The sequence below is a fragment of the Calonectris borealis genome, chromosome 1 (genome assembly GCF_964195595.1).
Source record: "Calonectris borealis chromosome 1, bCalBor7.hap1.2, whole genome shotgun sequence".
In the NCBI taxonomy this organism is placed as follows: Eukaryota; Metazoa; Chordata; class Aves; order Procellariiformes; family Procellariidae; genus Calonectris; species Calonectris borealis.
In genome coordinates, this window is record NC_134312.1 from 14,349,323 (window position 1) to 14,372,560 (window position 23,238).

General features: G+C 41.5%; 1 protein-coding gene across 1 annotated transcript in view; it reads right to left on the reverse strand.

The window, feature by feature from the left end:
• Nucleotides 1-23,238, reverse strand: part of RELN (reelin) — a 299,055-nt gene that overhangs the window by 66,712 nt on the left and 209,105 nt on the right. Inside the window, exons 21-29 of the mRNA XM_075144890.1 lie at nucleotides 22,119-22,311; nucleotides 19,372-19,484; nucleotides 12,559-12,696; nucleotides 11,724-11,910; nucleotides 7,803-8,008; nucleotides 5,904-6,075; nucleotides 5,320-5,520; nucleotides 2,966-3,201; nucleotides 745-902 (exon numbers count right to left, since the gene is read on the reverse strand). Coding sequence (XP_075000991.1) covers nucleotides 745-902; nucleotides 2,966-3,201; nucleotides 5,320-5,520; nucleotides 5,904-6,075; nucleotides 7,803-8,008; nucleotides 11,724-11,910; nucleotides 12,559-12,696; nucleotides 19,372-19,484; nucleotides 22,119-22,311 — 1,604 coding nt within the window. The remainder of the gene's footprint in view (nucleotides 1-744; nucleotides 903-2,965; nucleotides 3,202-5,319; nucleotides 5,521-5,903; nucleotides 6,076-7,802; nucleotides 8,009-11,723; nucleotides 11,911-12,558; nucleotides 12,697-19,371; nucleotides 19,485-22,118; nucleotides 22,312-23,238) is intronic.

Consider the following 23,238-nt stretch of genomic DNA (forward strand, 5'->3'; position numbering starts at 1 on the left):
TTTTTAAACCCTCTTTATAAATTTTCATAGACAGAATAAGCCTTCTTCCTCTAAACTCTAAGATGGCTTATTTCACTAGATGAAAAACAGCCACACTTTATGTTGATAAGGCATTTTGTGTAAACAGAAAAATATTATCCGTTTATTTCATTTTAAACAAATTGAGCAAAAGATGTTAGCTTATTGTTTTGTTGGTATAGAGGATTGAAAAGAGTGCAGCATGCAACTGGTTGTGTCAATCACTGTCTTTTTTTTCATTGGGTTTGAGGTTTTTTTTGTGTTTCAGCATAAAAGCCCTGAAACCACAAGTGAGCAGAATTTTCCACAGAAGGACCTGTCAGAACATATGTTCCCTCCTGGTCCCATGCCATCTGATGGCCAGGGGACTCAAAACCAGCAGCAATTCTTTTGAAGATGATCCAAAGGCTTTTAAGCAGACTTTTTAGTTTACAATATTTTATTTTGTTTTCTCTTCTATCACTAGTCCCTTCCCCATTCATACAGATGGTGATGTTCAAAGATTGCGGTTGCCAGAAACATCACCAGTGTCAGCTGCCTTCCGCTGCTCTGTTTTGCCTGTGCTGAATTTTATTTAACAAAATGAAAAGATTCTTGCTGGCAGCCTGTGAAATTTATGTCATCATATATTTTTCCGGAATATCGGAGAGGAAAAACAAGATGCTAGATTTACAGCTTTAACTCAGCCAATGTTTACCTAATCCCACCTAAAAAAGGTTGTCTTACCTGTGTAGCCCAGATCACAGAAGCAGACCCCCGAGACGCAGTCCCCATGACCGTTGCAGTAGTTGGGGCAAGGCTCAGAAATGTAAACGCCATCTAAGCCGAAAGGAGGCACGCTCTTGTGGGAGCTGCTCTCCTGGATCCAGCGGAATCGAGTCTTACTGTAGAGAAACAACGACGAAAGGCACAATATTACCCTTCCCAGCTTCAATACCTACTGCATACTTTATGTGCTCTTTGTTTAAGATTAAAAGGAGCTTTTCCTAAATTAGCTGTGTGCAACTAAGATGCAAATGGATGCCTAGAAAATATTTCTGACATCCTACAGTTTATGCAACTTCACTTACGTATTTTCCAGGTTTTTTTTTTTTTGGAATGTATTTTGACTTCTCTGGCCCATATCTACTAGTGTGATGCAAAGAAGAGATACATGGTTTTATCAACAAGAGTGAATGATTAGATGTGACTCTGAAGATGCCTTTCACTACTCAGTTCAACCGGAACTGCTAATTACATTTTAAAATCCTAGAACTCCATTTCTTATGGTACTTATATAATGGCAGCGATGCAGAGTTTATTACAGGATCATATAATTTTGAGTAAAAAACCTTCAAGTAATTTGGATACAAGAACAATCATCCACTCTATAAAAATAATGGCAAATAACGTGTCCTACAGGACATGTGGAGAGAAATACCAAGTTTTTGTTCTTGGATGGTAACATGAAATTTCTGGAAATCAGTGATCTAATCCTTAGCTTGTTTAACTGAAACTGCTCTGGGGGCTTCGGTGAGCGTACACTAAGTTACTCCAGCTGACTCACAGCATAGGAAATCTGTTGAAGAAAAAATATTTTGGTTTTTAATTTTCAGTGTTTAACTTTCAGCCGAATCATTTTATAGGAGCTCCAGAGGGGGGAACAAATTTAAAATCTCATTGCAAATCCAATGGATTAACTAAGATCCTCCTTGTAACAAACCTACTGCTTTTTTTCTGCTATGCACTGGAATTTGGTAAATACGTAATCATCGTGCTAGTGCTTTGTACCAACTGATGAGACGGGATGCTCTCTGGATAGCCCATGAACCATGATTTCCAAAGTGACTCACAATGCCAAGATTCTCATCGTACTCACAATACTTAAATTTTTGATGTATTAGCATGAGCTTCTTATTCCTGATCACATCACTGAACATAATGCCAAACAGATTGCTGCTATTGATTCTGCACTGCTTGTTTTGGGTAAATCAAATCAGCTAGTGTCAGATCTGTGCAATTTGGCACCTGCTTTTATTGGCTAATTACCGAAGAAAAGACAAACTTGTTACAGTACACGCTGCTATTTCAGCTCCTTGCGGCAAAGGCACCGGCTCCCCTACTACACAGTATGCCACATACTCAAAATCTGTGCCGGGGCTTGAGGATGAGGAGCCTGTGGCAGGAGGATGGAGCCGAAACCTGGGGGCAGCACTACAGCGGCTGCCTGGGAGGAGAGAGGCAGGAGGCAGAGGGGGCATGGCCAGGGGCTCGGGGGGCCGGCTGCCGGCTGCGCTGGCAGCGCTTGGTGCAGGCAGCAAATCAGACCAGGGCGGTTTACTGATGGTGTAAGACAGCGAGCAAGGGGAGCGAGAAACTTCAGCCAAATCCAAGTAAGATCGAGAAAAGGCTCCTCATTTCAAGGCTTATTTGTGTCTTCCACCATCTGATGTTTTCTCATCTGTATTAAGCCGGTGCTGAGGTCGCGCTCGCAGAGGAGCACACCTCCATTCCTCCCCACTTTGACTTCAGCTGTCCCGGCTGCCTTCAATGACACAGCACCTTACACAGCAGCTCAAATACCCTTCTAGGGTTTCTTTGCCCAGTGGTAACTGTTAAATTAATCCTGTTCAAATGGCTTATTTGATTCAAGTGACATCACTCTCTTGCTGGTGCCTCTGACCTAACTGATATGCATAAAGACAGACAGCACCATGATGAAGAGATTGATGTTAAGTTAAAATGTTTTGGGTTCTTTGTTGCCTTGTAATTTAATTTTATAGACCATTCTGACACCTTTAAAACAGAAAGCTTCTCCCTGTTTTGAAAAGCACAGTATATTTTTCCCAGATCTGCCGATTTTTAACATCACTTTTATTCACAGCTTGCAACTTATTCCTAATGTAGCATCAGAGAAGAGACAGCTAATTCACGGGTACCACTGGCATCACTGGTTTATGTACAGTACCTGGCTGCAAGCGACCTGGGGATAACAATAGTAATTCTTGTCCAGTCCTCAAAGTCTCCCGTGTGATACACGGTCGGCTCGCTCAGCTCCCGTGAGCTTCCCTCGCATCCTTTCATGCCCGGAGATGCAGGGTAGCAGCCCTCCCTCACGAGCGACCAGAAGAGCCCAGCGTCGTGCGAGTACTGAAGCAGAACAGGAGCAGAGCTGCTGTACTGGTTAGTGCAACCAATGTTCAGCTGCAAAAAAGCAGAGCAACAGATACGAGCGCTGGTATTTATTGGCTGCAAATCACCTTTGACTTTTCGGTTTGGGAGGCTTAGCACTCTGAACTCCTGCTTTGAACCCTGCTGGCAAACAGTGACTGATGCTTGCAGTCTGTTTCCTACACGTATACGACATTTCTCAGTAAAAATTCCTACTATCCCGTCATTGAGATTGCTGGGTTCAGCACATCGAAATGTGCGAAGAACTGTTCAAGGTCCTGCTGCATAGCAGGCCGCAAAGAGCAAACTGTGCGCAGGCACCTTCACGCCCGGAAGGAGTGAGAAGAGCTGTATCCCCTGAGACCCATCCCACCCGCAGTCCACTCCAATGTGCCCGGAGGATCAGCCTGACTCCCGGGTCCCCCCTGCCCTGGGCTGCCAGCCCTGACCACAGCCTAGTCATTGACCTCGCAGGAATGATGTCTGGGAGTTGGCGCTGCAGTTTGGGCCCCCAGAATACAGCAAAATTGGATGAAGTGGAAAAATGAATATTAAAATCTGAAATGAGAATGTAACCAAGACAAAAATCAACGGCTGATTTGAAGTTTTCAGTTTAATTTTCAAGCTATCAGAAAAATATTAGTTTTCATTATTTTATTGCAGAAATTCTACTTGAGCTGTAGAATGTAAAATGTAAAACAAAATCATTCATGTAAAAAGAAATAATTTTGACAAATTACTCTCTTTGAGTTTATCAATGCGAAATTATTCCAGGCAGCTATTTAAAATGGAAATTTCACAAACTCAGGAAAGCATTTAACCATATGTTTAAAATTAAAGCATGCAAATAGGTCTAACGCATTTACATGCAGGCCAGTTTAAAAGCTTTCCAAAAAAGAGAGGAGTATAAATTCAGGCCTTAAATAATAGACTTTATAAAGAAGAACTCACTGTTCTCTGATACATGTTGTTTATGTTTTGTGTATTTATGTTACATTGCCAAGTGTCTCAGAGATGGAAAATATACAAAATATTTTTAAGTATTGCTTTTTTAGACTAAACAATTTTTGAAATGCTGTTGATCATCAAAACTACAGAATGGAGGCTTAGTCACTGAAGTAGAGGAAAGTGGTCAAGAGGCAAATAGCATCTTTTCCAAGCTAAATGGTATTTATATATTGAAATATTTTTGTGGTTTAGACAGTTTAAAGCATAAAACTGCAAGCAATACTCACTCAGAAATTGTACTGCAATCCCTCAGTTTGTATAGCATTTCATTAGCATAACTTTCAGATGAAATGAGATTATTTTACAAATCCCATTATTTCTAACTAACTTTCCTATTTATAGAACTGTGGGAATTATATTTGAAAAGCTGCCTGTAAACATCTGATCTCTTTAATAATTCCACTTGTGAATTATTCAGTGTCTGTATCCACCAATTATGTAAGGACCATGTATTTGTGGTGCACTCATTAAAATTGCATTGCAACCAACCTCCAGAATTCACCAATGGGATTTCATTATAAACTCAATAAAATTTTGATTAGGGTTCAGAAAGAAGAGCTTGTCAAAGCAAATACACTTTCTTTGGAGCTCATATTCTGATGTATTGTCAGACCACTGAAATTTTTGTAAGGCCTTTAAAGAAGAGAAGGCTAATTGGAGCCTATATTCATTGACAGAATAAAAGTAAATTATATGAAAAACCCATATTGGAGTACAGAGCAGCTTGTAAGTCCTTAAATAGTTTAAAATACAAAAAATGTACGCAAACCACATTGGAGCTTTTGTAGTCACGGAGCCCCAGATGGGTTAAAGCCTTTTTCCCTTGACAGTGCAGTAGCATTTCCTAGTACTGACTCGAATATAAGAACAATCACTTCAACCCATTTCTGAAATGCATTGAAGAACAAACTTTAAATTTCTCCAGAGGGGTAAAAAAACTCTCCTGCACCAAGATTTTGGCTATCCTTTTAGAAAGCAGCATGATACTTGTGCTGCAGAATTAATACTTGTGCTCCTCACATCTCTTTATGCAATGGTATAATTTATCACCTTGTTTTGAACAGTGGCCCCAGTGACGACTTGCAAGTATTGACTAAGGGCAGTTTTACTGATATTCTACAGGGATTTATGTTTAAGGAATACCTTGAACTGCAGGACGTATCCAGGCTTCAGAGTTAAATCTCGAGTCACTGCAAATCGGTCTCCATCTGATTTACCAAAGAGCATGGCAGAGGGGGTGGCAGAGCAGAAACTTTCATTTTTGGTCATCCCTTCGTTGGCCAACATTAACCATACGCTCAGCTGGTTCATAGGGTAATCAAATGCTGGCTTTTCATAAAAGTTCTGTTAGAAATGAAAAGGAAAACAACAATAAGTACTATCACCTTGCAGTGTGTCTTCAGAATAATCTCCAGAATGATCAGCTTTCAAATTTTGCAATTTGTATTTTCTGTCATTTTAAAAAAATTGTAATTTCCCAAATTTCTGTCTTGACTTTTTGAGGAGATATATAATTACATCCTCTGTCACAAAGATTAGGAGCCTGATGGTTTTGTGATAAGACCCCTGTTATTCCCACAGAGAGAGACACAGCTGCAAACACTACAGCTGTTTCTTTAAATACACCCAATATTTTCAAAGAAAATTATATTAAAAAAAAAAGTATACTAACAGAGAGAATGGTTCCTGTTTTGTGGGGATGCCCACAGTCTGCTCTTGCTTATTACCTGTGGTAAAGTGGGATTAACAACGGGAATGATGTGCTTCTGCTTCTCTGACAAAATGATGATGTCATCGATGGCCCACTGATCATACCCTTCCCCTGAAAACACGGGCTGCCACCAGCGAAACCTTGTGCAAGGCGTCTTGGCTGCAGCAGGCAGCTCCAGATAGACAAACCTGAAGAACAGAAATTCAGAAGAACTTTAGGGAACACAGTTTGTAGAGAAATGGGAGAAATACCACTGAACAGGGAAAAAAGGCAGGAAAGTCAGTATCTATCTTACATGGAGAAGTCCTCAGAAATCCTCTACGTATCTGGATACCTATTTATACACTGCATATCAAGAAGCCTTCTTTGTCCTTCTTGTCTGTGGAGAATGTAAACACTTTAAGATAACGGCTATTTTTCACTCTCTATTGCTATATTGCCTAGCACAATAAGGAACTGATTTGAACTCTTCAGCTTTGAATTAAACTGTTCAGCTGATCCATGTTCAGCACGTCTTAACGTTCTTCTGGTGCCAGCAAGTAACAGTGAAATATGCTGGCAAAATTCATTTCTTATTCTCTTCTGCGGGTTCGTCCTATTTGTAGATAAAAGCATGCTTCTATTACAATGCCATAGATTATGTAGCAGAATTTTCTCCTGTGGATAAAAATATTTCAGCCCTCCTATATATGGATCTTCATAAAAGAACTTTAGGTTTTCTCAGATAGTTTGCTTTATGTTCAACTTAGGAAACACCTTACAAAAATGTTAAATAGAAGTTAAAGTTTCAAACCTAATCATACTTAGGTTAAAAAGTACAATAATTAGTTACTTGTTCAGTCCTATTTCAGACACCTTACATATATGCATTTATCCATATATTCCTTTCTGTACTGTTTCTTTATACCACATGTTGTTTTGTACCATGGACTCTGCTTCACTTGCTGGCTAGGCAGAGAGGGGTGGAGGAATTGTTCAGGGCTACAGGGAACCTTCTTTTCCAGAGGATTCCTAGATTTATGTGTTGGAAAATAAGGAATTGGAAAATAAGATCTAGACCACATTTGAAGCGGCAGAAAAATAAATATGCATAGCTATATTCAGTAAGGACCATCACTCTTGGTTACTCAGAGGGGAAAATGTTTTGTCTAAAAATAATGTATTGGATGGTCCAGTGATGAAGGTTTCAGTATGTAGCTTCTTTGTTGGATGTGTTCTGTAATTTTGACGAAGTAGAGGCTAAACAAAGTTCAATGGTTTTATACTTCCAAGTGCCTAGATCACCTTTAGAAAAGGACAGTTTGCTGAGTTATAGCAGTCCTTCTGAAAATGTTGTTCATTGCAATGCAAAATGACAAGATGGGAAGATAAAATTATTTACATATTGAAAGACATGAACTACAGGTAATAGAAATCATGTTAATACCTATGCAGACAAATGCAATTAAAATTTTCACTGACAAGCTATCTTACAGCAAATTTGAAATGCTGAACATGATTTCTTCTACTCCTTAAATATTTCTTTGAAGGAGTTTTTGTTGTATGTGACATTAATACATGTTCTTTAGATCTGAAACCAGAGTCAGAGGAAATGGCAGATTTCTACAACTTTTCTGGGCAAGTTCTGTATTTGCTTGCTAATCTTTTGCACATGTTAGCATTTTAGTCATGTTTCACACGGGAGGTGAGTGATTGGAAACTTTATATTTTACTTCAGTTTTTTTAAGGCCCACTTTCATTAGGTTTTTCCTTCCTAGTGACAGGAGTTTACTGTGGCAGCCTGGAAAAGCTTCCATGTAATGATGGCTTTTAAGCATTATAGCTTGAAATTATTATTCATGTTTTCATAAATTGAGAAATAGGGTTTTTTTTAAGAGCTGATGCAGTATGGATTTAATTCAGACCAAAATTATACCTGGGTTTGCTGAAGTCAGAGAAATACATTTCTGCTAGTAGCTGCCAGTTGATACCACCGTTATTGCTGTACTGCAGCAGCACACCTTCTTCTCGGCTGTCTGGTTTATTGCATGAAGAACTGTCTCCTCCTATCTGGATGTAAAACTGGACAAAATCCACCCAAGTAGTGTCCAAATCCCAGCTTACCAACTGTCTTTTCCCAGCCTACAATACAAAGAACAGAGGGGGAAAAGTAATATTAAAGATGACACCTTCACTATGAATAGACATATTTAAAGTCAAGCACAGATGAATATTGCACAGAAAATTGCATGGAGGACATAAAATTTTGTGTTAGCATGACATTTTTTTGTCTTTCAGACAATGATTGTGCTTGGCCATCCTTTATGTCTTCATCACTCTGGTATCGTCCCACAAGCAGTTTTATTACTACATTTCAACACACTATGCAACTTCACAACACAGTTTCAACACAACTATTTCATCTCATTCCTTCAAGGTGCTGAGTACCTTTGGAAGACAAAAAGCAGACCCTGGGTATCCTGAACCAACTGGGGCTAAGTTTTTAAGTATTCAGCTTTTTAATGATAAAGCATAAAGCAGTAAAAAGACATTTCTGACATCTCATTTCCCCAGTCAAATCTTGCACTGTGTAGGGTTGCCTGATCATCTGCAATTATTGCCCCTATAATACCTGTTGCTTGAAGCCCATCTCCTACACAAGAACAAGGGGGGGCATTTTCTCTTCATGCCTCACCTGAGTGGGATTTGTTCCTACACAAAACTATGCTCTTTTCCTAGTAAGTGTTGTAAATCAGGAGTCTCTCAACTAAAACCTGTGGATTTGGTTTCAGGTTTGCCTGAGCATAGCTGAGAGAAAAAATAGTCTCATAAAATTTAGTGAAGAGCTTTTCCAAGGACGTTTTTGAGTTCTAGCAGGAAACAGCTCTTGGACATCGACACTGTGGGTAACGTGGTCACTCTGCATGTTGGCAAAGGAAGACACAGCATATTCAGCTAAAAAAAGCTTTAAGGTTTAAGAGCCTTTTATTGTAATTGGAATTATCCTGTTCCCCTCTTTCTGTGCCCTGCTGCTTGAGGCTGAGCTTGTGGGCTTGCACATCAACAAGCCTACAAGATGCTGATATGTGATACGAAGCTGCCTGCGGCGAGGCAGGACACGGGGCAAGAGCAGTGTCTCCGCAGAGGTGACCCGCGTGCCCCGTGCCTGGCACAGCCCTGCCCTGGCACAGCGCCGTGCCGCCGCAAGCTGTTATAGGTAAGGCAAAGCCAAATACGTGCAGCTGGAGAGGGGATGCAGGGATCATACGTCTGCATTCATTAAAAGTGGCTGCAACCTGGCACCGCCCCCCAAAATGGAGCAGAGCTGGCAACATGCCTACTGTTTTTAATTCCCTAAAAAATCATGGGTTCTTGACCATCTCCAAGCAAAAAAGGTATCAAAAAGGAAAACCTGGGCGAAGTTATAAAATGATGCTTATGTTTTAAGTAAAATTTATGTTTTTCCCTGTCTCTCACTTGTACATCCATGATCCTTCTGACAAATTTCCACATAAATTTGAGACAAGCAATTGGCATGATCTACCTGGATACAAGTACCAAGATTTATGAGCTGAGATTTAAAATATCATCTATGTTTTTTAATAAGATGATAGATGAATTTAAATCCCATTCCACTCATCACCTCTTTTCTCTTCCTACCCAGTTCAGGATAAACTCAGCACAGATAAATGTCTATTGCTTTCCTTCTCAGAACATTCTGCTTTGCTGGCATTACAGCCTGGGTCCATAGCTCATTTGTAGGCCACATAACGCTGCTAGACTAATTTCTGGAAGCTGAATGTTTGTGTTTTTGAAACTCAGCTTACACCACCAATGACAACTAAAACCTGTGAAGAATCCTTTGACTCTGAAAAAATTCACTTAGGATACAGTCATATTGAATTATGCCTGCTGTTTTGGTTTATTTGTTGGTTTATCCCCAGCTGAGTAAAGCCCTCCTGGATGGTGCCGTGAGAGTGAGATGGGCTCAGTCTTGGGTGCAGCCCCGAGCTTTCCGGTGCAGCCCCACATGGCTAATACTGGCCAAGGTGACACTGATCATCTCTTGGTAGTTTGTTTTCACAGCTTCTTTTGGAGACCCACGGGAATTTGAAATTATCATCATTAAATCAAACTAGTAATGGATAATAAAGATGTAAACAGCCTTGCTGTCCCATGGGCAGGTATGTCCCGGCTGGCTGAGGATACCCAACGTACTGACCTGCAGTGGATCAAGCTCTGGCTGTAAAACTATTCCAGGTAGGTTTTCCATATCTACACCCCACAGCAGCTCTGCCTGCCAAAGGGTTAACTACAGAACCGGGTTAATTGAGAAAGGGCACAAGTGACATAAAACCTCAGAGGAATTGCAGGGGCTAATTGAAAGAGCTCTGTGTTGCAAACACACCTAAGATTGATTAAAATGAGTTGTAAACTAAAAGATAGAGGGTCGGCATTAATTCTAGTAGCAGTAATTGATTATGGCAGTAAACATTAGACATTCAAATAAAAAGTGGCTCTTTGAGCAAGTGTAAAGGAATTGAGCCTGTGAATATGAGCTCCCAAAACAATACAGAACTGTTGGGCAACTATAAAAATATTTTTTTACTTTCTGCCAGCATGGCCACTAGATGCTGTGAAAAAGATCTAAACAGAAATTAAATAAACCACCTTCTGTTGATGGCACGCAGACTGCTACTACTCAAGAAATGAAAGATAACCTAACCCTTAGAGATCAATAGAAAGAAGCCAAGAATTTCTAAATGAGTTTTTCACTCCTCCTTAGTAGAAATCAGAAGAAAGATCATAGCAGGTTAATTCTAATTTAGCAAACTACTTTGAGAAACTTGGCATAAGGAACTGAGCCAGAAGGAAAAAACATCTAACAGAGAAGACAATTATATAAAAAAATCCAATTATCACAATTAGCTAGTTATACTGATTGGTCTATTATGAAATTTTCAGCGCAGAGCTGCATTTCCAGGGGACTGGATGTGAGACTATGTAGGAGTGCTGAAAATTATTTGATGGGTTAGATTTTTGTAATGAGGTAAACAACACACAATTACACAGCGTTGTATATTGGGTTATTCTTCTGGGCATAATCTGGCTCTCATGACAGCAGTGGCAGTTTGATCAAACCTTTAAAAAAGAAGCACATAGCTGCATTTATACCGTTCCTTTCAATTAAGACCAAAACAAAACCCAGTACTAGACCTGAGGAGAAACAATAAAAAATAGATCTGTGATTACAACCCATAATCTTACACCTGGTCATAAAGATCTCTTTTTATTTTAGTTATAATTGCTATTAATTAGCAGAATTCCCTATATCTGTTTTCTGCTATATTATTTTTGTCTGCAAAGCATCCAAGTTATACAAGTATCCTCCTACAGGCTAACCACTTTCTAAAATTCTGGAGGGGCTGTTTTTTCACAAGTTTTGGTCCTGTGACCTCAAATTAAGCTGCTTGTCCCCTGGAAAGCCTTTCTCCATCCCTCGCCCCGAACAGTACAGAATAAGCAAATGAGAGCTGGGGATTGCTGAGAAAGAACCGAGTCTCAAAACAGAAAATGCACAATTAGGACAGTATGAATGTACACGCTTCCCAGCACATTGGCGATTTACTTCCTTCCATTACAGCTGGTATTTCTTGAATACACAGTGCACGCGTCCCTCCCTATCTCTTTTGATTGCTTTGTTCTTTACCTGCGGAGCACAGCTGCGCTGTTTAATGCACTTCTCATACTGCGTGCTGCTTTCTGCCACCTTCCTTTTCTTTGCCACATAACCACATAATGCTCCATTCAAACCCACATTATGTGCCTTTCTCAGTCTCCCATCTCTCGTTAGTACCTTGTTGAAGTAGAGCGAGGAGCCAGATGAGATGACCCCACAGCCTTCTTCAGGCTTGACGATCTCTCCCCCAATAATTTCCTGCCACTCTGTCTTCAGGCTGTCTGGGTTCTCAAAATCAGACATGACAGTCGAAGGAAGAGGATTTTCAGGCTGACATTCAGTACCCCGAAACCCCGAGTCACACCTGGAAGGAAGCATAAATGTAACAAGCTTTTAGAGACTTTATTTGACACTGACAATTACTTAAGGCGATGCACTGACCTTTTAAAATTACATGTGAAATAACAAATCATTCTGGGATTCGAATTTTGGCTCCTGGAAACAAACTAGAATAACTGGATAATGGAAAAAAAACTATATCTTATTTCTAAAAAAACCCTATTTCTAAAAAAAACCAGAAAGTTTGAAGCTGGCAGACAGTAGTCTGTGCCCTTGGTATTGCACCCGATCTGACAGCAGCTACGAAGCAGTGCTGAGCTGGTCCCTGGTGTCCTTCTGATGCAGCGAAACAGCTCCAGCACTGAGTTGGTCCCTGGGGTCCTTGTGCAAAGGGCTGGAGGGGCCACCAGGACATGTGCAGCAGGGCATCCCTGTGCCCATGAAAGCTCTTCCAATGCCTGGATCTGCCAAGGGTATGGATTCTCCGACACAGAGGTTGTGAAGCAACCGGCTGTTAATGTTGCTTGAATGGTCTAACTCCCCCATAATGCTTTTATTTTTTAATGTTTAATCTAAAAATAAGCAAAAAAAAAACCCAAAAAGAATGCAAAATAATGGGATACCTGAAGTATCAGGAGACCATTTTTAAGAAGAACTGGCAAATGCTTTATACCTGCAAACGCCGTGGTCGCACCAGCCGTGTCCACTGCACATGTTGGGACACTGCTGTCCGATGTAGATGTTGTCTAAGGCCCATTCGTCTTGGGCTGTGTAGTAGCACTGACTCCAGCGGAAACGTGTGGCGCTGGACCTTAAAACCAATAACAATGCTTTAATTTGCGATTCTTTACAGAACTGTAGGAAAAAAGACAAAATGCAACTATAAAAAATAAAGTAAGTTGATATCATAATCACAGCCCAGCCTGAAAAGACTGGCACAACCAAAGACAGAATTTTGTAACTGAACTTTCTAGGCGATGCCACTTGTTGCACAGGACTATATAATGGACTTTCCAGTCATTAATGGTATCTCTGAGGAAGACTGCAGAGGTGTTACAGGGACTTTGTGCATTATTTTAAGATAAACCTATCAATGAATATTATCGGATTTTTATTGCATGCAATTCTGTGAGGGTGACAGGATGCAAAACTAGAAAGATGGATCTAGGGCGTGACTTTTATTTTTATATTTTTGTCACAGTTAATAGGCTATAAGTTGTGTAAAAAGCTTTCTTCTGATATTTATTATAATTCTATGAAATTAAAGTTCCTGAGTGTAAGCATTTCTCCCCTTTGAAAACTGGCTATTTCCATTCAACAAGAGTTGACTGGTTTTTATTGGATACAGAAATTTCTTTTTGTTGGGACGATTCTAAACTAGATTTTGCTTACATATCACTGGTGACATTACAATCACCAGTTTTTGACAAAGATCCTGTTTCATAGCACCCATTTTTTTCCACATTGCAAATAGCTTGCTCTTGGCCAACTACTCAGGCAAAATCCATACCACCCAAGGTTTGTGGGAGGGAATCATTGGATTAGATTACTTGCCTATATATAACTAAGCTCTGGATATTTGTAATATTCTTCATGCAGAAAACCTTGCTGTAGTTTCTCCTCTCTAGTTAAATAGTTTCTCTTCAACAGCTTTATTTTTCTTTATTATAGTGGAGTCAGGTAACATTATCTATTAAAGTGCTTGATGTTGGCCCTCTAGGAGATTGTCCAATGTGATAGCGACATTTTCCATGCTGAGTGATTCCTGCTAGCTAAACCCAGCCTGACATCCACCACCCTCAGAAAACAAGGCCAGAGAAGAAACTGAATCATGAGAAGAGTAATTTTTGTCGCCATCGAGCCTTTCCAAGCTGCCCTGCCAACCTGTGCACATCCAACAGGTTACAGGCATTGACTAGCGGCAGCTCCCAGCTGGTGGGCGCAGGGACCCTCCACTCCATGCTTGTGCCAGAATGGGATTAAGAAAAAAATGTTGCACATGAAGTAAAACAAAGATGGGAAATCATTCATTGTGCTGAGGCAAAAGGGGCTGTGCCAGCTGCATGACAGGTCTGGGAATAAAAAGGTGGTGGGGGCAATGTGGGTGCTGAGACTGGGTCACAGAGCTGTGGAGGGGATGGACAGGGAAAGCAAGGCTGACTGCAGAGAATTAAAAATCAGATGTTAAACTGGGACAGACCTGTGCCTGGCCAAGAGCCGACCGGGTGGGCTGAGGACGAGAAGCAGGAGGTTGCTACAAGAAGTAGGAGCTTCTTTCCTAGCTTGTTTCTGAGCCATATGGCTATGGTATGATGGCATGTGATATAATGCTGTTACTTTAAGGAGAAAAAACCCTCCCCCCCCCGAAAAAAATTATGTAGAATGACTTGTTAAAATGCATATTGTAAAGGTGGCTGAGCCACCTGCTGGCATGTATGGAAGTGGAAAAACGTATAGAGGTGGCCTGTGCAGCTAAAATGGACAGTACAGTTAACCATCCAGTTGCACACTGCAAGCATACAAAGATTATTTTAGTACATGCTTGGAGAAATTTTTAGAATAGCAATTTTTAATTTCTTTAAAAAACAAGTGAAACTGCCTAAGGGCTTGATTTTTAATTGAAATGACCCTTGTTGTCTGTTTTAAGTATCTGCTTGATATTGAAAATACTGTAAGCATTTTTACAGCATGCAGAGCTAATCTGTGGGGGCAGATCTGCTGATTAAATACTCCCTCAGGATATAATGTATTGATGGGTTACATTACAAGAGCTATGAATTATCCATTAAAAGTGCACACGAAGGACTTCCTAAACTTGCATAGGCACAATGGACAGTCAATATTCACCACAATTATTTACTGTTTATTTTCCGAGTGCTCTGAAGCCAGCACATCACCTCGGTGGTGGTGTTCACGTTTGCTACAGAGCATCAATGGCACCACAGAGAACCCTGACAGAGACTGTGTGCTTCAGAAAAACGGTAATGACTGGTGTTAAATTTCATGTGCACTGAGGAAAATAACAATAGTGAAACCAAAGAAAGGTTTTATAGCAGGCAACCACCCCCGCCATGGCCTCCCAGCACAATAAAATTGTGTCATGTTGTTTGTCCAGGTGACAGGAGGGAGAGCATCGCAGCCGGGCTCCTCCAGTTTTCGTTAGTGAAGGCGTGGATAGAGGTGAGGTGTGTGACTCAGCCCCAGGGGTGTTTACAGCAAATTGGGTGGGTTTTACAGTGATATGGGGGCAATTTGGACATCCCATGGAAGTCCCTTGGTGCCAAACAAGTGGTAGTGCCCCCTGAGCACAATTCTCGGTGCTGCTTGGCACCGATGGCATTTCCCCAGCTGCCTGCCAGCTGCTGCCGGGTGCAAACGTCCCTGCAGGGTGGCTGTGTGGGTGCATCATGGCTGGTTTTGGGGCACCCTACACAGACAGTGGGGAGAGTCCACCCACAGGTCATAACAAGGTACAGCTCTGTGCCCAGGGGAGCACCGCACCGGGAACCCTACTGAGAAGACGCCCATGCAGCACCGCTGTGGGGCTGTTCCCAGGGCTGGTCCCGCACTGCAAGGCACAGAGCTGACACCAGGGCAAACAGCCCTTGCTGGGCCTCACGTGGGTTTCACCTGAGCAAAATGTTTCCCTGGTCAAGCTCATCATCCCCCTCCTGCTGCAGGGAGCTGCCCAACCGTAGAGGACTGCCACCCTACAAGGCGCAGAGCACAGAGCCACATGCTGCTGGGGCGGCTCCATCTTCCTCCTCGAGTCTCAGATGTTGGCTGCACGTCAAGCTAAGGGTGAGCTCAGCTCCGCTTGTTACTTAGAAGCTCCCCCAGATGAACGCAGCGATGGCAGGAGACTTGTTTCCCTCATTTAAGGGGAGGGGAGGAAGGGAGGAGTTGCGCTGCCGCCTGAACATGCGGCTAAAACGGAGGTGTGTGCATCAGCCGGACAGCTGGGGATGTCCCCAGGGAGCCACATCCTAGCGGGCAGGATTATTTTTAGCTGCAGACGAAGAGATCTCTCCCCCGGGGACAGCTTTGCCACTGCGGGAATCCCGCGGCTGCCCTCGCCTTCCCACCCAGCGGGGAGGTCACGGGGGGCATGCGGAACACGGGGCCAGCGCCACACGGCTGCAGGCAGCAAAGGCTCTCACCGATTCAGATTCCTCTCCGGGCGAGGGGAAACGCGTGTTAGGCTGCATTTGCAGTTGCAAAAGCAACGCTGCCGAAAAGCCAGTCCTGCTCACTGTTTTTGAAAGCTTTCTGAGGCTGCTCTGCACCTCAAGGTAACAACAGCGTAAGAGGATTGCGCTGTTAAAAATGGTAATCAACAATTTAAAAAAACCATGTTAATTAAGAAAAGAGAATAAGGAGCGGAGTGTCAGCTGCATTCTCGGTGATAAAATACTGGCTTTCTGGACAGTCACCATTTGGACACCTATTCAAATGGGAAGTCCAGTATCGAGGAGTTATGAAAGCATTTTATTACAAGCAAAATAAACCTCCCCAGTTTCTCGTATTTCTTCCCAGTTTTTTTGATGTTACTGGAAAGCAATCTGGCTTTCTGGTGACATTATATCTAAGTCAGGTTGATGTCAAATAAAAGTCACTGTTGTTGCGTGACATTTTACATAAGCACAAGGAAATCATGGTGAGTCCCAGACGTACTGCGAGTGAAATGATGTTCTTTCTGTTATAAAATTTTTCAGGTATGTGATTTAAAATAAAATCATTGCCTTCTCTCCTGATATTAAAAAATCTAACGATCTAATGCAAATTTGTAGCTGATAAAATTATATTTGCTACCTTCTGAGTTACCATAATTACATTTACCCAATTATGCTGAAACTCTCATTCAGTCATTAGGTGTTGATTTGTTTATGAAGTCAGCAACTGACAGCTGCTTGTATCTCATTAAGTCCTGTTCATATGTAAATGCCTCCCATAAAACTGAAATTAATTTTCATCAGTGTTAGAAATGTTCAGTCCAAGTACAATACAATTTCAGCAAGCAGGTGCATACTTTCCATTTCTCCAATACAAGTCTCACTCTTGCAGCAGATTTCCTAACACCCCAAATCTCGGATAACTCAGGGATCTTTTACACTCATGCTTGCCAGATGCAGAACATCTACAGATGTGCAGAAATACCAGCACGCCTAGAAAGTTTTACAGGAGAAATAGGCGCTGTTACGAACAATTTTCCGGCTGCATGAGCGCAGTAACGCGGCCTGACGCTACCTGTGCACCCACGGTGCAAGCCCTCAGCAAAGGGCTGTGCACGCAGGCATAAAAGCTCTGGCAGTCCTAGTGGGGCCGTGCAGGGCTGTGAGGGCACGTCGAGGCTACCGAGGGCCAGAGCAAGGCTGACAAGACCTCAGGCCCTGCGTCCTCGTTGAGGTGGTTTGTTTCCCTGAGCAGTAGGCACAAGGCGGGCTGCGTATTTGGCAGGCCTCGTCTTGTGGGGCTGAGCCAGAAGGACGGGCCCCAGCGCCCCCTTCCCCTGGTTTTGGGGAGGCAGAAGACCTGCCTCTCGCCCTCTGCACCGGTTTTCCTGGCCGTTACTAAGTTTTCACCCATGGGTTGTTGCAGCGGAGTGTGGGTAGGGAAGGGAGAGGACAGGGAGGGCGGGCGCCCCGAGGAAGAGTCCCACGGGCCATATTCACTCCCAGGCCCCCGGGATGATGGCCTCTGTGTGGCCGGGCTGGCGGGGAGCTCTGCACATCAAATGTTCACCAGTAACCCCCAGGTTTGTAAAGGCAGAATCTTGCCCTCTGTTAGCACCTGTGCTTTAAAAATGCGAAAAAAAATCCCCTCCCACTCTCAATCCAAAGGAGCGACTGAGCCCTCGGTCTGCTCCTTGCCGGCGGAAAGGAGGGAACAAAGAGGGAAAGGGGCTGAGATGCGTCTGGTGTGTTGGATTGCTTTTGGTGGGGAACACGCAGCCATCCTTCCTCTTCACCTTGATTGCTCCGCAGCACAACACAGTCGTACTGAAAAAGTGTTTTATGAAGAGCAAAGTAATGTTCAGTGGTAATTTGTACCTTAATTACAAACAAAACTCTGCTAACAGACGGAAATCCCTTCAGGTGCAAGAGAGAGGGTGAAATATTTATGATTTGTGCACAGCATAAAATAGGAACCCTGCTATTATTTCATCATAATTTCTCCCCACTGTCTCCTAAATTAAAATGGAATTATTTGCTTCTGTCACCTCATATGCTGAGGAAAATTATTAGATCCTAAAGAAAAAAAAAGCCCACAACATTGGTATTAACATCAACTATACAGTGTATAATAATAACTTTGAGTACAGTATATATATCTTATAAATAAATTTAAAAATAAAAGCCTATTTTGGAGTATATCCTGCAAAATTGTAGACGCTTTTTAAACTCCTAAGTGCCTATGTGCGCCACAGTTTTTACAGCTGGTGGCACATAACGGCATGTAAGATTTAGTACATTATAATCTAACTACAAGGCAGCTATTCATAGACTTACTTGTGCCATTTGGAATTATCTGACCTGATACACTTCAAGGATTCAATATTTGCCCCTGATGTTTTGCCTGGAAATATGAAATTCTGAATATTGTCTGTACAGTAAAAATGGCCAGTATATTGAAAGAAGGTATTATTGTGGGGTGGTTGATAGAAATAGGTTGTGTTGAGGCCATGGAGAATGCAGAAAAATGATGGACAGGGAAATACAATGATAACTTAATCTGAGCAAGCTGTCATTGCAATTGCTGTGGTGGATTCAGGTCAAACATAAGCAAGGTGTAACTCTGATTGGAATAATTTAATTCTCAAATGAAGGAAGCCCTTAAGATTATTGAGATCTGTGACAACTTTTTATTTGTATGTCATAATAAAGCTTTTAAAATAAATAATGGAAGAAATCTAGTTAAATAAATAAAAATGTTATGGCAGGCAAAACAAGTTTGATTACAATAAGATGAATAGAGTAGGACTTTCTGATAATTTTTGTTGCTGTTTTGTGCAGAAGAGAATGTTATTTTTGAAGACATGCTATAAAAAGAAACAAGAGGTAAAAAATTCCCAGAAATGAATCATTAGTTACTGTTTATACTAGGCTTTGGTCTGAAGATGTAAACAATAAGGAATGTGCAAAATAAAAATTAACAATCCAAATAAAGCCTTCCTCCAGTGGGCCATTTACAGACAAGCACCACTATTTTTGAAAAGGTCTGAACTTTATTAGAAGAGTCACAGTATGTATTAAAAACAATCCTAAACAATAGTTTCTGGTGACTTCACCAACATTTCACTCTCTGATTATGTAAGGAAGGCATTTTATGTTAAATACTTGCAACTGGGTCAGCCCCGGTACCCTGGCACCCTCCACCCACTGGCTTGAGTATGATCTACAGAGGACTTGATCTCTGTCATAGCAATATCAAAGTAGATGAACTATCTGCACCCAAAAAAAAGAAAAACCAAGAAAGAAATACTCACCAAGTCTTCTGTGGTAAAAGGACGGTGATTCTCCTCCACTGAGTAAATTCGCTGGAGTGGTAAATACTTGCTGATGTAAACTCCTGACAGCTTGGCATACTGGGAAGACATTCCTTGAAGTAAAATATTTCAAAATCAGATTTAATGTTGAGGCAGAATTGGAAACAGAAGCAAGAGTTAAACATTCATGGAACCAGGAGCTCGCCTGGGTCCAGATGTTGCAGCAAAAGACTCAGAAGCAGAAATATCCTGGCATGATCCAAAAAATTTCTCAGAAAACTATCAGTAGTACAATTCAGGAGAAGAGAAAAACCATATGACTCATTTGAAGAGGCATGTTTGGCATTAGTGACTAGTAATTTTTTGTTTTCCTCCATGAGGATGTCTAGCTCATTTTTTTACTGTTCTCACCCAGCGCTGACTATGGAGTAAGTCTACAAGGCCACTGAGGAATAAATCTACAAAAGTGATCGCCAGACCATTATACCAGTCATTTTAGAGAACTACTTGTGAGGCCTGGGGATGCTGGCTCCCCGCACTCCCTCCATCTGCAGCGGGGAGCAGCAGTAGAAATGGCCAGAGCCATGCGGGAGCACCCAAACGCGGTCTGCTGAAGTTGCTTCCAGAGGCCCTTGCCGTGCTCTGCAGCTGTATTAACTTCGACACCTACAGCAAGTGGTGTAAATTCCTCCTTCCTGCTTCCATGATTCTTCCTGTATTTAACTCAGATTTCTAGAGAGGTCTACTCCCAAAATTTTCTTTTTTCTTTTCAGAAAATCTGATCATTATCACATTTTTATATTAAATATAAACACAGTCCATTTTCCCAGCCCCTTACAGTTTTCTAGACCTGCGTTTCCCATGTTACTCCATTTTTCTGCAATATTCCATTCATTTATTTATATATTGCTAGAACAGCACCCAAAACTTTTGTGCTATGGTTTTGATGAGGTATTAGTAAAGCGCTTCAATGTTATTACCAACCTGTGCGTTCCTTTTCTAGCTACCCATTCAGAGTCCCTTCTGCCACCGCTGCCCCAGCACAGCTCCTCCTGACCGTCCCCACCTCTCTGAGAGCCTTTTGCTGTTCACTGTTGTGCTCATCCCCATGGAGAGTGTCAGGCACAAGGGGGACCTTTGGGACAGACACTTGCCTATGCAAGCAGCATACTTTGACTGCTATGGAACTAATAATAAAGCGTTGATACTCTACAGTAGTTAAAACAATTAAGAATATTAATATAATTAAATTATGTAGTAATGGTTATATATTAAATACAAAGAAGGACAGAATTTATTATTTTACAGAGAAATTTATTGCTCAAATATCTAAGAGTATTAAATGAAAATCTGATCGCTTATTCAATTTTTTTTTTCAGTAGATTTTCTAAAGGCTTAATTTCCTTTCCGTCAGTTTTCAAACATTTTTCATTGATTCATCTCCCCTAAAAGATCTTATAAAATAGGATCTGATCAGTGCGTGCGAAGCAAACAAAACTTTCAAACATTTTAATTAATTAGTGTTTTGTGTGTTCACCAGACTACGTCCTTGAAATATTCTACAAATAGCCTTCTCTATCACTCTTTTATCACAGCAACATGGGTGGTGTGAGAAAAATGATTTGGCTGCAAGTTCTTCTCTCTGAACTCAGCTCCACTGAGAGAGGAAAGGAGCACCAAAATCTGAAGGCAACTCTTCTTCCATTGATGGCAAGGACAAACCCCAAACACCCACCACTAGGAACTATTCTTGGACACCATGATGATGCCTGCTAGGTATCAAAGACATGAACGTCGTTTGAAATACAGTATTTACAGCTTTCCTCTGAATTCTGTTTAAGGTAAGAAAGCATTACTTAGATTTGCAAAGTTTAAAAATTCAGTTATTGCCATTTCCCTACTCTGCCCAACAAAGTAAATGTGGCGAAACACAACATGGCAAAAGGTAACAGAACAATGCTTTCAGTGCTCATAGAAGATGCGGGACTGGACGTTCAAATCCCTCCGTGAACATACGGAGCAGGCAGTGAAAAGGCACCAGGACAAGTTCCCTGACACCCTCTGAACCTGCTTTGAGGCAGCCGAAGGACCTTGGTTAGTTCACCCTGAGGCCAGGGAAAGTCCAGCTCGCCATCTAAGAGGGAAAACAAAAGCACAAATTATGGCCAAATGCACTATTCGCATTTGTGCTGAGACAGGGCTGAGCCACACGGGGAAATAGCAGCCAACACTGCTATTTGCACTTCTAGCAGAGACAGGGAAACAGCCGGTCATTATGGCCCTGGACTGTGTTTGAACCAGGAATGGGAGATGAAAGGCTCTACATTACAATCCCCCGAAGGAATGCCTTTCCATTTACGAAATGGCTGCGCACAAGGGCAGAAAGAATTTCTATCCATTTAAATGCCAGGAAACAGTAGATGCATTTTGCTTTGAAAAAAAGTGCAGGAAAGATGTCGGCCATTAGTCTGTAGCTCTGTCTAACTGTGCCCCAGTTCTTTTCTCAGACTTGGTCCATTCCTGTCACAATTGTGTGTTTCAGGGTCTCAGATACCTTTCTTCCAAATATCACGAAAAACAGTTTAAACACTTCTATTAGTCATTTTGACTGATTGCAACTGAGAATTTCTTTATAGGAAGGGCAACGAGGAAAACATCCTCCTTTGTTCAATGCCACAAGTATATTTCAGATGATCTTTGTATAAGCAGAGTTTATGGAAGACAGAGGTCCTCACTGCCAGCCTCACCTCCTGAACAAGATGCCACGTGAGGCCATGGTTGGTGGAGTAGTCCAGCTTCACCTGGTTGTCCATATGAGGAGTAAACGCCTGACCACAGCCCATCACCAAGTTGAACTGTATCATATACGAAGCTCCGATCTGCATAGACTGGGTCTCCACGTAGCGCATGCTAGAAGCTAACTTTGAATCTCCTGTAAAACTGAGAAATGTAAGGAAAGAATCAGGATCCATCCCGAAAATAATTCAGAAGGGAACATTATGAATGGTTCTGGGTTAAATACAGCAATGCTTCTTTCTTTGTTCTGCAGATTGGCACATGGGATGAGACCACGCACAGAAGCATCTTTCCGTTGGTACTTCTGCAAATTACCAGGAAGGCCTTGAAGTATCCCAGAGTGTGAAACACTGAATTATTCTGTTAGTTCTTACTATATGCTCTTTGTATTAAGGATCAAGTTAGGATCAAGCAAAGGATAACACACAGAAAAAACAACAAAAAGAAAGTTCGTTCCCCAGGAGTGTCCATTGCCTAAGGTCATGTCACAGTAACAGTTGTAATTTCATTCAAACACTGGAAAGGAAAGATACACTGCATTTAGTTTAAAATATTCTTATTACATAGACTTTTCATTCCATTGATTTTTCAAGTGATTCTATATGCAATGAATTCACTGACTTTTGACTGTGTTTCAGAATTAATATCGCCTCTCCTCAGCTTCTTTTCTGCAGGATGTACGGATATAAGAGTTATACTATCCAGTGGATTGGAGAAGATAATTTTGCCAGTATTAATGTTTGGAACTCACCAAGCCTTATATATGATACAAAGTACCCAGTTACCACATAGGTGGTAACACAATATATAGTTTGAAATTACAAGGTTATTTCAATTTAAATGCAGGTTTTTCTTCTATGCACTGTTCAAAAGGGAAAAAAAATCAAATGCAAGAGAGGTGTAAGGAGGAAGTAATAACACCTTAAACTTTGAATCCTGCACATTAGCTTTCAAAACAGAATGTTTTTAAGAAAATTCACATAGAATGAAAATCTTCTCCCTCTCCTTGGTTTGAGATGTTTAGTTAGCGTCTTCAGAAGTACTGTAGTTCTTTCAGCTTCAACATTTTCT